A 12,618-nucleotide genomic window follows, 5' to 3' on the forward strand; every position below is an offset into this window, starting at 1 on the left:
TGACGCCGTGACATCCACGCCCGTTGAACGTCAAGTGGGCCCAAAAGACAGCTGTGTTTGGCAGGGAAACGCTGGTGGTTTCTGACACCATGGCATCATAAGATCGCTCTTACCAGTAGCTTTCTACCTCACCATCAGTTAGGATAGAACCACAAGCTGCTACGTTTCATCACGATCTCGCTACAGTTTCAGTATGGCTCTCACAGACTTCCTTGCTGCGTCAGATATTACTTCAGCGATCAATGCTTGCAGAGGTATGAATGTATGTTTGCACTTTTGACCTCTACTGTAACTTAATGGTATGTGGAATATTACAGTAGGTGTGTTGGATTGCCCATAGGGACTCATAAATGCCGTTTATTTTTCTCTCTATGATTGTGGCTTCACAAATGTGTTTACGTAAAGAAACTGGAAATGCAAGTTATGAGCTATTCATTTCAATCATCAACGGGTTGTTTGGTCGTTTGTCGTTATGCACTGTCCATTCTGCTCTTAGCAAACGACTCCTTCAGCCCCAAGAAGTTTTTTGCGATGGTGGGCTTGTCCAAGAAGTCTCCCCCTGAGATTGAGAAGATCTTCATGATCCTGGACCAGGACAAGAGTGGCTACATCGAACAGGACGAGCTACAGTTGAGTCACAATATAACACAGACGTCTTCTAGGGAACTTGATCCCATGATCAAAGTAGCAGCAGATACTAGGCAGATACAAATGTTGTTATTTTATTTTGTTTCTCAAAAAAAGTAGCCTAATACAAGGACTTAAGATCCTTTAGAGTTAGATGGATACAACCAAACACACAAAACTTCAACTGTACAGTACTGTACTGTACTGTACAGTATGTAATGCTACTTTTTGTGTTTTGTGTTTCGTGTGTGCGTGTGGGTGTGTGCGCGTGTGTGCGTGTGTGTGTACGTGTGTGTGCGCGTGTGTGTGTGTGTGTGTGTACGTGTGTGTGCGCGTGTGTGTGTGTGTGTATGTGCACGTGTGTGTGTGTGTGTGCACGTGTGTGTGCGTGTGTGCGTGTGTGTGTGTGTGTGTGTGTGTGTGCACGTGTGTGTGTGTGTGTGTGTGTGTGTGTGTGTGTGTGTGTGTGTGTGTGTGTGTGTGTGTGTGCGTGTTAGGCTTTTCCTCCAGAACTTCTCCAAGGGGGCTCGTCCCCTGACAGCGGCTGAGACCAGAGCCTTTCTCCTAGCTGGGGACAAGGACGGGGACGGAAAGATAGGCTGGGACGGTAGGGTTACTAGGCCATCAGGCAGGTTGTTGTTTATTGTCATGAGTCTTGTCCTGGAGGCAGAACTGAGACATTTTGCCTTAGATAGGCCAGCTGCAAAGTCAAATTGGCTAAATTGTATTAGGGTTATCAGTGTGGTTAAGGTTATGGTTAAGTTTAAGGTTTGGTTAAAAATCTGATTTTATAACTGCCAGCTATTGACCACTCTCCAGAACAAGAACCATGACGAAAAACACCTAACCTGCGGTAGCCTGGGTCGGCTGTTAGCATTTATGATTCTAATGGCAGTTTAAGGATCACTGGATGAGAAACCCAGTTTGGAAATGTAGTTAGACAGTAATTAAATCTGTATATTCTGCATATTGAACATTAAGAATGAACACATTGAAAACAGTTTGTGTCTCTCTTTCAGAGTTCTCCAACCTTGTCATGTCCTCATAAAGAGAGGAAGATAAAGAAGATGTTTATTTTTGACAATCTTGTAGTTTGAAGACAAGCAGTACATGGTCTGTGTGAATCTGCTCAGTGCCTTCTTGGATTGGTCCAGCCTCTGTCTGTCAGTACAAGTAGTGAAATATGCTGTATGCTAGTTTGGACTAAGGAAAATATGATATTGTAAACCAATACAAATAAACAGTCTTTGGCTTAACACTTGCCTCGCCTGCAGCTGTCTTTCTCTGATGTAAAGTTTATAAATACAGTATATATGGCTTTGATCATAAATATTGTAGCACCTGTTTCACATGACAGTATGTGATGTATCCTAGTCATGTCCTTGACAGGCTGCTCCTTGCATGAATATGAGCATGTGGCCCAGGGTAAAGAGTCAAGTCAACACAAGTCTATATTCCTCTCATGTGTATCCAACTGCAGTACATCATCCAAACGAAGTCAGTTTCTTCTCATGATTATTCATATACAGTATATATGGAAGGCAGACGAGGGATTAGGTTTCTTGCTATAAACTGATAACTTGGGAACCTTTTAACTGTCAAGAAGATAATGTCTATGTTTCTATCAACAACAACAACTTTTAACGTGTTTAAAATGAGACTCTGCTAGTATGGAGGTGATTTTATTGTTTACAAATATGACAAGCACAATGTCTTCCAGCATAAGAATGATGAATCTATGTCAAATAATAATGAAGTAGAAAATCTAGACCTACATCATATGAATATATAAATTGAAATTAAGCTTATACATTTTTTTAATGATTAAAACTATATTGTACAGATAGTTAAACAGTTTGATTTTTATATAAATCATACAAAACAAAATGATCTGATTTGATGGATACTAAATTGTTCATGTCTGTTTATCATCTCACACTTGCTCTATACATTTTCAGAAACACACTGAGGTCACCAAGTGCCACATTGCCATGATTGCAGATAATGGGTCATATTAAAAAAAACGCATTGCAGGCATTTTATCTCCAACATACAGCCGAATGAGAAGATCAGCTCGAAGCCCAAAATGCCCCTCTTGCATTTCACCCCAGGACTGCATGCATATCCCTAGTTGAAAGGATAAAAATAGTACAATTTGACTACTAGACACATTTTTCCAAAAGGAACCCTAAGCATACGGTGTGCGTTACACCTTGAAGGGCGAGGGTATATAATGTGGGAGCTAGGGGAGTATTGCTTCATCCAGCCCTACACTGAGATACAGCAGCCTCCTCGCCACTAATCCACTAATCCTCCAAAGGTGAGTTCCCTCAACCGGACTGATGCTCTAATTTAGGCTACAGACCACCAATGGTTTTCAGCATCAGCAACATGCAAAGATTTTTTCTTTACTGCCTCCACGGAATACATTCAATAAAAAATGAAGAGGGAAACGTTTCTATCTGGAGTGCGTTTGGAATTGGAGTTTAAATAAAGCAAAAAAAATTGGACTTAAAGCGCTTCTTACCTGAGAGATGGAGGACTTATGCCATGGTTTTGGCGCACGAGGAATGTCAGTTCGAGGACCACTCTGAATGATACTTACTGTCACTGGCAGACATGTCTTACTCAATGTGTCTTTCTTCACCAATGCTTCTTCTCCATCTAAATTGCCATGGACCTTCATGACAGTGAAAGTCCTATGTGAATCTTTCTGTGTGAATGGTTGAGAGACAGAATAGAAACAGACTCCAGAGCTGGTAGAAATAGATGAAAGAGATGATCTGATAAACAGGTCTAGCAGACCTAAAGGACATGGGTCACAGCATTCCACTGTATGGGCTTTGGCCTACTGTAGTTTCTTGCGTTGAGGCACTCTGCCTTTGAGCACAGATGAGCTACGTTTGGAATGTAAACCTGTAGGCTACAGATAACACAGTACTAATGCTATTTATTATCCATTTAAATCCATTAATTCATTAAACAATTAGTAAATTAATGAAAGAACATTTGGGAAAAGGTCAATCTACATAAATATATATGTGCCTGAGACAGTTTTCTTGACAATAGATGTGGTTTTCAGAGTCAAAAGGTTAGTGGGCCCAAGTATTTTCTGTTGAATATTCATGTTCATGACTTGAAAATGTCTCTCTCTCTCTTTTTCTCTTCTCTTGCTTTCTCTCTCCCCACTTCTCAGAATCGAAAAAATGGCTTTCAAGGGAATGCTTAAGGACGAGGATATCGCTGCTGCCCTCCAGCATTGCGCAGGTGTGCTATGTTTAATTGATTTATGACAATCAATGTCAGTTAAAGTGAAAGGGCCCATATTGACCATGTTTAATCATCCATGAGCAGGCCAGACAGTGATGTTGAAATTACCACGGTGTTTATCCCTCACAGCTGCTGACTCCTTCAACCACAAGGAGTTCTTCGCCAAGGTTGGCCTGGCTGGCAAGTCTACTGAGGATTTGAAGAAAGCCTTCTACTTTGTTGACCAGGACAAGAGTGGCTTCATTGAGGAGGATGAGCTCAAGTAAGTCTCACACTGATCCAGTTGATTCCGTTGTCAAAAGCTAACTTACTGTATTATACAAGGCCACTTATTCCTGAGGAAGGCAGTCAATCCACTGTTCCCCGGGCGCCGAAGACGCAGCCCAGTTGATTCATTTGCCAAAAGCTAACTTACTATACAGTATAAGGCAACTCATTCTGTTGATTCATTTGCCAAAAGCTAACTTACTATACAGTATAAGGCAACTCATTCTGTTGATTCATTTGCCAAAAGCTAACTTACTGTACATGACAACGCAACACCACCCATGAAACTGAAATGAATGCCAGTGCATATCTTCACTATTCCTTGATCTCCCCTCACCAAGTCTCATTTCAATTTGATCGCATAGGGATACTTAAACACACCCTTCAAATCAAATCACATTTCATTGGTAGCGTGCACATATTTTGCAGATGTTACCTCAGCTGTAGTGAAATGCTTATGTTCTAGCTCCAACAGTGCGATATACCTAACAATACAAAACATTACACACAAAAAACAATAAAAATAATTAAGAAATATGGGAATGAGCAATGTCAGAGACTGGAATATATATATATATATATATATATATATATATATATATATATATATATATATGTATATGATGGTGTATAAACAGTATGGACAATATATGAATATAAAATGTGTGTTCAGCAGTAGTTATATAGGATGATCTATGACTACAATACAGGGTATACATATAAAGTGGGTAAAACAGTATGTAAACATGATAAAAGTAACCAGTGATTGATGACTATGTACATAGGGCAGCGGTCTCTAAGGTGCTCCTCTCTCTCCAGGCTGTTCCTCCAGACCTTCTCTGCTGGTGCCAGAGCTCTGACAGATAAAGAGACCAAGGTCTTCCTTGCAGCAGGAGATGCTGATGGTGATGGCATGATTGGAGTTGATGGTAATCAAATCACTTTTACACATTTCTATCAAACAAGCAACTATGTACTTGACCCTATCCAGTTGGCCAAGTAACTGTAACAACAAACAATTTTTAGTAACGTGTAACTAACTACCTTTAAATGCCATGACATGAAGGAAATGAGGATTTTATGAGAATCATTTTTTTCCCAAGTCCTCATCATGACCTGTCTTGCAATAACTGTTGTTGTTTCTTCCTTGTTTCCACAGAGTTCACCACCTTGGTGAAGGTATAAGTCATCTATTATTGGCTCGGTTTTCATAGAACCACAAGTCTGCTGCTGAGGTTGTCCTGGCTTGCTGCCTGTCAAATACTGCATCTTTTTTATATTCATTTTATTTATGAATGTCACCCCACACTCCCAAAGCGTGTTGACTGTTATGTTTTTTAACTGCGTCAGCCGGTGTGCAAAAGTTTACCACCAGACCTTTTGCACTTTTAGAAAATTGAAATAAATGTTCATTTGGATTAACAACGACTTTTGTTTCTAATGGTTTTTCATCTGACATTGAGTGTCACAGTTGAGCAAGTCCTTCGAAGCACTTAAGAAGGAATAAAATGTTAGGCTTATTTAAAATATTGGAGTATACAGGACTGATGCAGCACACACTAGCTACACCGGGATTCCCATCAGCATTCCTCCACAGGGTACTGAGATGTAACTGTATATAGTGACCTCTGCGATACATCATGTGAACATATCGGTTCACATAAAATTAAAACAGGATCCACCTACTTGCACTGCATCTAGGAGACATATATATGTTCAGCTCTGGCACACCTATAGCTGGTTCAGAAAGACACAGACACTGCCAGGGCCTCTTGGAGACAGCTCTTCAGAGGGCTGGCCAGCTGGAGGATCTCTTGCATATGTTCAGTTAGAGCCAGCACATTGCAAAGGCCCCCAGCCAGCTCTTGGCTAGTGTTTCAGAACTCCCATGTTACACCGTTTTTGTTAATGAGGCACATTTATGAACAAGTTTCTCTCCCTCAGCTATCAGACTGAGAAAATGTCATACTCGGTGACATAGAATAAGGCCATTTCTATTTATGTCGCGAGGGAGGGAAAAGTGAACAAATTGCACTCTGAACTTTTACTAGCAGATATTTGTTTACATGTAGAATGTACAGTAAATGTATTTAATTATTTGTATATGCTATTGATGACAAGGTGGGATTTAGTCCAAGGACCACCTCTAAGTGGAGTTTGGAATGTCAGAATATCAGAATGTCCCACATCAGCTTGGATTCCTTCCTAATTTCAGCTGATAACGGGTTGTCCATTGTTCTGACACATCCATCTAACAACAACACTCATGTTAAATAATGGCAGGAATAGATTTTTAAAAAAGCACATAATCTAAGGGAGAAGATTTAAGGGGGAAACGCTTTAATCTTATTTGTGTCAAGATGGATTCCTCTACCTATCTGTGGGTAAAGGTCAGGGGTTAGGGGTCAAGCCAAACGGCACCTGAGGATCAAGGATGGGGAAAGGAGTGACTGACTGATAAAACGTATTGAATATGCTATTTCTATGTAATTAGCATTTTCCCATGTAATTCTAGACCTGTTGATTTATGTACCATAAAATATAAACTGATGAGGTTGCCATCGCTAAATCTATTTAAATGGCCACTACTACTATGGCCAGTACACACACAAAGGTTTGGATAGTCTCTACACAACCATAGAAAAATAATGGCAACCAACTGCATTCCATAGTTTATCCAGCTGGCCTTCTCAATCAAAAGTAACAAGTGCCACCTCAACAGTGCCACCTGCCGTAGTATGAAACACATAGCATACATGCCAAATGGCGCCCTATTCTTTCTATAGCGTACTACTTTTTATCAGGGCCCATAGAACTCTGGTCAAAAATAGTACACTACTAATTAGTGCCATTTGGGATGTAGACACATTAACCGTGTCACACACATACTGTATGTATACTCGTATGTGGACTTCTGCATCTGAAATGGCACCATCGAGAGCATTGTTAAAATTGAGTGATGTACGGTACAGTAGCCTAGGTATTGCGTAATGGCTCTCCCCAGATCTAAATGTTTGAATGATGATAGAAGTAGACCTATCACCTTTCACTGTTGTCGTAAATAATAGCATAGCCATACTGAGAAACAGCCTGGAGGGGAGTAGGGGACCTGAAAGGAACCAAAATAACACCAGGCAACCTTCAATTAGACAGAGGTGATGACTGACTCAATCTATCCATTGTGCCAAATACATTCCTACGGGTGTCCCCTCTTCTCTCCCTTGAGCCACTGATTTAAAAAATATGTTTATTTTATTATTATTTTACCTTTACTTTAAACAGGGAGTCCCATTGAGACCAATGTCTCTTTCGCAAGGTAGCCCTGCATACACACAATTTACAAAATATAATATAATACAAATATACAAAATTACAAACTTTCTCAGGAAAAAGAGTCACATTCCTCAGCAGAGAGGTCCCCAATTAACATTTTGAACCTCCCAAATGGCACCAGTACATCCAATTGTAGGGAAAGATGTGAAATATAGATTAATAGTTCCATAAATTATTAGGCCCTAATTAGAATTCAATTAATGATTTTTTTTGCCAAATGTGCAAATTGTATATGACAGATAAAAGAACCTATACAATTGTATATGACAGATAAAAGAACCTATACAATTGTATATGACAGATAAAAGAACCTATACAATTGTATATGACATTTTGGGCTAGATTTTGAATTATTTTGTTATTATGTTTCTTGAGCTTTTATTTTTATTTTCACCATATATAATTTCAAGCATGCACTTGCTGATTTACTCAGCTCTAAAGAGCTGTTAAGTTATTGAATGCACTTGTTAAAGTTTCAATGCTGTCATTTCCGTCTCAATATCAAACCATTTATGGGTAGCAATTAAGTACCTTACTGTAATTGTTTTCAATTAAAATGGACAAAAAGAAAGAAAAATAGCTTCTTAGCTAGGAGCAATTTCTCAAGCAGGACTGCTTGGACTGTCTGGGAGAGGTCTGAGTGGGGAGGGGAAAACTGAAAACTAGCTGATATTGGTAGAGAGGTTTGGAACTCTTTCTTATTAGTCTATTAGCTCATTTGTCACCTGGTGATGTCACCAGGCAGCCCAAAACACCATCCCACTAAAACAGGCTGAAATTTCAGGCGTTCTTTTCAAAAAGCTTTTACACTAAAAGGGCATTATCATAATTTTCACAATTTCATAGTATTAGTCCAACCTTATAGTGTGGCAAAATATTTAAAACACAGAGAACTCACGTTTCTGACAGCACAGGTCCTTTAAAACGTCTTCAGGATCGGTGGGTCCCCTGCGGGACGGTTGAGCTAACGTAGGCTAATGCGATTAGCATGAGGTTGTAAGTAACAAGAACATTTCCCAGGACATAGACTTATCTGATACTGGCAGAAAGCTTAAATTATTGCTAATCTAACTGCACTGTCAAATTTACAGTAGCTATTACAGTGAAAGAATACCATGCTATTGTTTGAGGAGAGTGCACAGTTTTGAGGATGAAAAGTTATTAATAAACAAATTAGGCACATTTGGGCAGTCTTGATACAAATATTTTGAACAGTTCATTGATTCAGACTAAAACTTTGCACATACACTGCTACCATCTAGTGGCCAAAATCTAAATTGCACCTGGGCTGGAATAATACATTTCAAAGATGATGGTAACAAAAAAATATTAAAAAGGGTTGTTTTTTTCTTGGTATTATCTTTTACCAGATCGAATGTGTTATATTCTCCTACATTCCTTTCACATTTCCACAAACCTAAAAGTGTTTCCTTTCAAATGGTACCAAGAAAATGCATATCCTTGCTTCAGGGCCTGAGCTACAGGCAGTTAGATTTGGGTATGTCATTTTAGGCGAACATTTTCAAAAAGGGGCCACCCTTAAGAGGTTTAAATGGTGTTTAGCTTTTTCAATAACAAAACAAAAAGGCTTTCAATGTTTTTAAATGATTTAACATGAAGACACATCAGCCCTATTATAATTAGTCTTTCAAGTAATTCAAGTGTTTGTTTTCTTCCGCAGCGTAATACAGCACCTTACACCTATGGCCATAAATCATGGGCTCTACTTTTGTTAGACAGATACATGCACAACAACTCATTCCAGACATTTTGCGCGTGCCAATTACGCATTGAGACGGAGCAACTCAGTCGTAAATTAGGCCTATGAACTGTTAAACTTGATAGCTGTTGATGGATTTTGTAAAACAGACCGTAAAACATAAATAAATGCCCAAATAAGTATTTCACTGTTAGTCTACAACTGTTACGACGCATGTGACAAATACAATTTGATTTGAAATCAAAATATTTTTATATATGTATATATATGAAAGTCGAAGCCAACAAAAGATGCAGAAACATCTGCGTATAAAGTCAAGTTTTCAATAACTACAAATCTAATTTACCTAATATTGTCATCAGTATGGATTTTCACACAATATAAATCTGCATCAGCGGCAAATCTATGTCATCTATACCAGCGTATATTATTAGCCCGATTTAATATTAAGCACTTTTGCAAACAAGTACCATTTAAGCATCTTCATGTATGTAGATATAAATAGAAAGGACACTGACTACTGGACACATTTTCAACCAACTGCTTTGCATGCGGTGTCTATTACATTTTGCCTCATATTTCGGGTGAGTAGGGTATATAAGGTCGAGGGCTTGGGCAGGGGGGCTTACACCAGTTGGCAGAATCATCTTTGCGAATCCACTCAAGCGTTAAAGCCAAACCTGAGGTGAGTCTGTTGCAGAGGGATGAATCTTCGTCTTGTCAGGTCGACAACATCTTGCATGTATCTTCAACCCTTCGGCTTTACTACACCTTGCTATGGAACGGAACATGATGGAAGCATCTCAATTAAAGAAACGCAGGACACGTTTTTTTGCCTTTGGAATAATCAAGGAACCAAATGGAATGACTAGGCTACATCATTGGGATGATATATCACTCACTGCCTGCAAATCCAGGTTTTGGAATAGAGGACTGTCCATCCTGATGCTCTCTGTTGTGTGAACCTATCCTAACCAAAATATCAAAAACTAAGTAAAAGAACTAACATTAACCAAAAGAACCAAAACTAACCAAAAGATCCAAAACTAACTAAAACTAATCAAAAGAATCAAAACTAACCAAAATAACCAACTCTAACTAAAAGATCCAAAACTACCCAAAATAACCAAAAATAACTCAAATAACTAAAACTAAACAAAATAATATAACTTGTTTTTCAGATGTTAATAACAGCACAATAACTATGTTAACTACAACAACTATGTTATTACCATTTATATTATTAGGAAATGCAATGGTTTAATTTAGAGTGGTTCAATCTTCCAAATATCCAACTCTGATAAAGGACAGAGACTCAGCATAATGAAATCAGTCTTTGCGGTTGCTGTACAGAAGCAGGTGATGAACAGAAAAACATTTGCTTCGCTGTAACTGATCTTCTCTGCTGTCTCCCCAGCTAACCATGTCCTTCGCCGGTCTTAACGATGCTGATGTTGCTGCAGCCCTTGCTGCTTGCACAGGTAAACCTCTTGTAGATGCCTCAGTTAATTTTCTACTCTCTCTCCCTATTGTAGGATCTCTGTGTTTGTGGGCAAGATTGTATATAGCAGGCTTCTTTCATTTTTGTGGTCGTTGAGGAGAGAGATGAGAGGGATATAGCACAGAAAAGAGTGGCTAGACCGGAATATTGAACCCGTTGCCTCCAGTCTGGGGGCAGCAGGTCAACCACTAGACTAGCCATGGGCAAGCGGGCACAGCCCTGGCACAGCAGTATTGTTAAGTATATTTGTAACTGTGAAATCCTCTGACAGCATTTTAATGGATGACTGATCTCCCCACAGCTGCTGACTCCTTCAACCACAAGGCTTTCTTCGCCAAGGTTGGCCTGGCCGGCAAGTCCAACGATGATGTAAAGAAGGCCTTCTACGTCATTGACCAGGACAAGAGTGGCTTCATTGAGGAGGATGAGCTCAAGTAAGGACCCCTCCAATATTACACTCATCATATAACAACTTTGATCATGTTTCTTAAAATTAATGTTCCCTTTATAGGGCTTTACTGATTGTTAAGTGTGGGGGCAAAAAAAGGACGTCACTTTAAACCTACCCCTCTGTAGGGAACGGGGTTCCTATTTCTGTCTCAGCAAAATAGAGTCCCCTCCCCCAAAATATGAGTAGAGCAGGAAAGCATCTTTGCTTATTGCCTGTTTGTTCTGTATCCATCCAGGCTGTTCCTGCAGAACTTCTCTGCCTCTGCCAGAGCTCTGACTGACGCTGAGACCAAGGCTTTCCTGGCTGACGGGGACAAAGATGGTGATGGCATGATTGGAGTTGATGGTGAGGATTATTCCTTTTTGGAATTTGGGAATGTTATTTCAAGTCTTCGCAATCTCAGTTGAAATTGAAAATTATTGAACCATTCATATTACTAATACAAAAAAATGGTGTGTTCACTTTTGCAGAGTTCGCTGCCATGATCAAGGGATAAATGAAGACCTGACCAACACCTCTTGATCTGAAGGAACAACTTGACCCAAGACATTTTCATCTTAACACTTTTATACACGTGACTGTTACTGTGTCTGAAATGACACCCTTTCCCAGGCATAGTGCAATACCTTTTCCCAGAGCTGATGGGCAAAAGTAGTGCACTATATTGGGAACAGGGGGTCATATCAGACACAGCCTGTGACTGTCTACCCATAGTGCATCTTTCTGTCCACTATGAATGTAAATGTAGCGTGGCTGTGTCTCTCCCCTGTCCTCATTCATTTGAGTTTTGCTTTAGTGTCCAATCAATGATGCACTTTTTGGGAAATGGACGTCAGACGATATATAGAAAAGAATAAACGTTCTTTTTCAATATGGTGTCTCATCTTTTCTTTACAGTTTGCTTTCATGTTCAGTACCACTCCACATGAGAGTATCTATTTAGACTAGAGGGGAATTTTGTCATCACCTGACCCACTTGAATAATCCAGCACAGTTCGGGTCAGTAGGATGGTGCGAAGAGGGTATATTGTTAAGCATCCTCTTACATGATAAATAGCAGCTATTCATCATCAAACATATCAACACATAGTAACTAAGATGAGGAGATGAGAGATCAATGGTTGTCCATTGATTTTCTTTTGAGAACTGGAACAGTCATGTGTCATATAGTAACTAACAGTTAAGTGGTTACACCTCCAGCCATGTATATTCCTGAGTCACTAAGACAGAATAGATCTTCCTTGTAACCTAGTGGTTAACCTGGTCAAAGGTTCCTGATAGCCGATTCAAATTTTACAGCGGCACCTGTGCACATACCCCACCGTCCTTCGATCCACTGCTGCCATTCATGAGTTTTGGCAAGATACATTTTTTTCCCCCTCCTCTTGTTCATCAGTAATAATTCCATGGCAGTTATAATCAGTTGCCAGCCTGGCTGACACGACCCAA

The 12,618-nt window shown here is 39.6% G+C and overlaps 3 protein-coding genes across 4 annotated transcripts; all 3 read left to right on the top strand.

The window, feature by feature from the left end:
• Nucleotides 1-91: 91 nt before the first annotated feature.
• Nucleotides 92-1,888, top strand: LOC110499196 (parvalbumin, thymic). The gene is made up of 4 exons (XM_021576166.2): nucleotides 92-254; nucleotides 497-629; nucleotides 1,125-1,234; nucleotides 1,647-1,888. Exons 1-4 carry the CDS (start codon nucleotides 194-196, stop codon nucleotides 1,673-1,675), a joined length of 333 nt encoding a protein of 110 aa, XP_021431841.1. The 5' UTR covers nucleotides 92-193; the 3' UTR covers nucleotides 1,676-1,888.
• Nucleotides 1,889-2,797: 909 nt separating this feature from the next.
• On the top strand, nucleotides 2,798-5,592 carry LOC110499195 (parvalbumin-2). Its single transcript, XM_021576165.2, has 5 exons — nucleotides 2,798-2,947; nucleotides 3,824-3,894; nucleotides 4,027-4,159; nucleotides 4,984-5,093; nucleotides 5,324-5,592. The coding sequence occupies exons 2-5, from the start codon at nucleotides 3,834-3,836 to the stop codon at nucleotides 5,347-5,349; spliced, it is 330 nt and encodes a 109-aa protein (XP_021431840.2). The 5' UTR covers nucleotides 2,798-2,947; nucleotides 3,824-3,833; the 3' UTR covers nucleotides 5,350-5,592.
• Nucleotides 5,593-9,753: 4,161 nt separating this feature from the next.
• Nucleotides 9,754-12,042, top strand: pvalb2 (parvalbumin 2). Of its 2 annotated transcripts, XM_021575354.2 has the most exons (5): nucleotides 9,754-9,902; nucleotides 10,635-10,698; nucleotides 11,020-11,152; nucleotides 11,405-11,514; nucleotides 11,640-12,042. In XM_021575354.2, exons 2-5 carry the CDS (start codon nucleotides 10,641-10,643, stop codon nucleotides 11,663-11,665), a joined length of 327 nt encoding a protein of 108 aa, XP_021431029.1. In that variant the 5' UTR covers nucleotides 9,754-9,902; nucleotides 10,635-10,640; the 3' UTR covers nucleotides 11,666-12,042.
• The last annotated feature ends 576 nt before the right edge of the window (nucleotides 12,043-12,618 follow it).

The sequence above is a fragment of the Oncorhynchus mykiss genome, chromosome 20 (assembly GCF_013265735.2).
Source record: "Oncorhynchus mykiss isolate Arlee chromosome 20, USDA_OmykA_1.1, whole genome shotgun sequence".
NCBI lineage: Eukaryota > Metazoa > Chordata > Actinopteri > Salmoniformes > Salmonidae > Oncorhynchus > Oncorhynchus mykiss.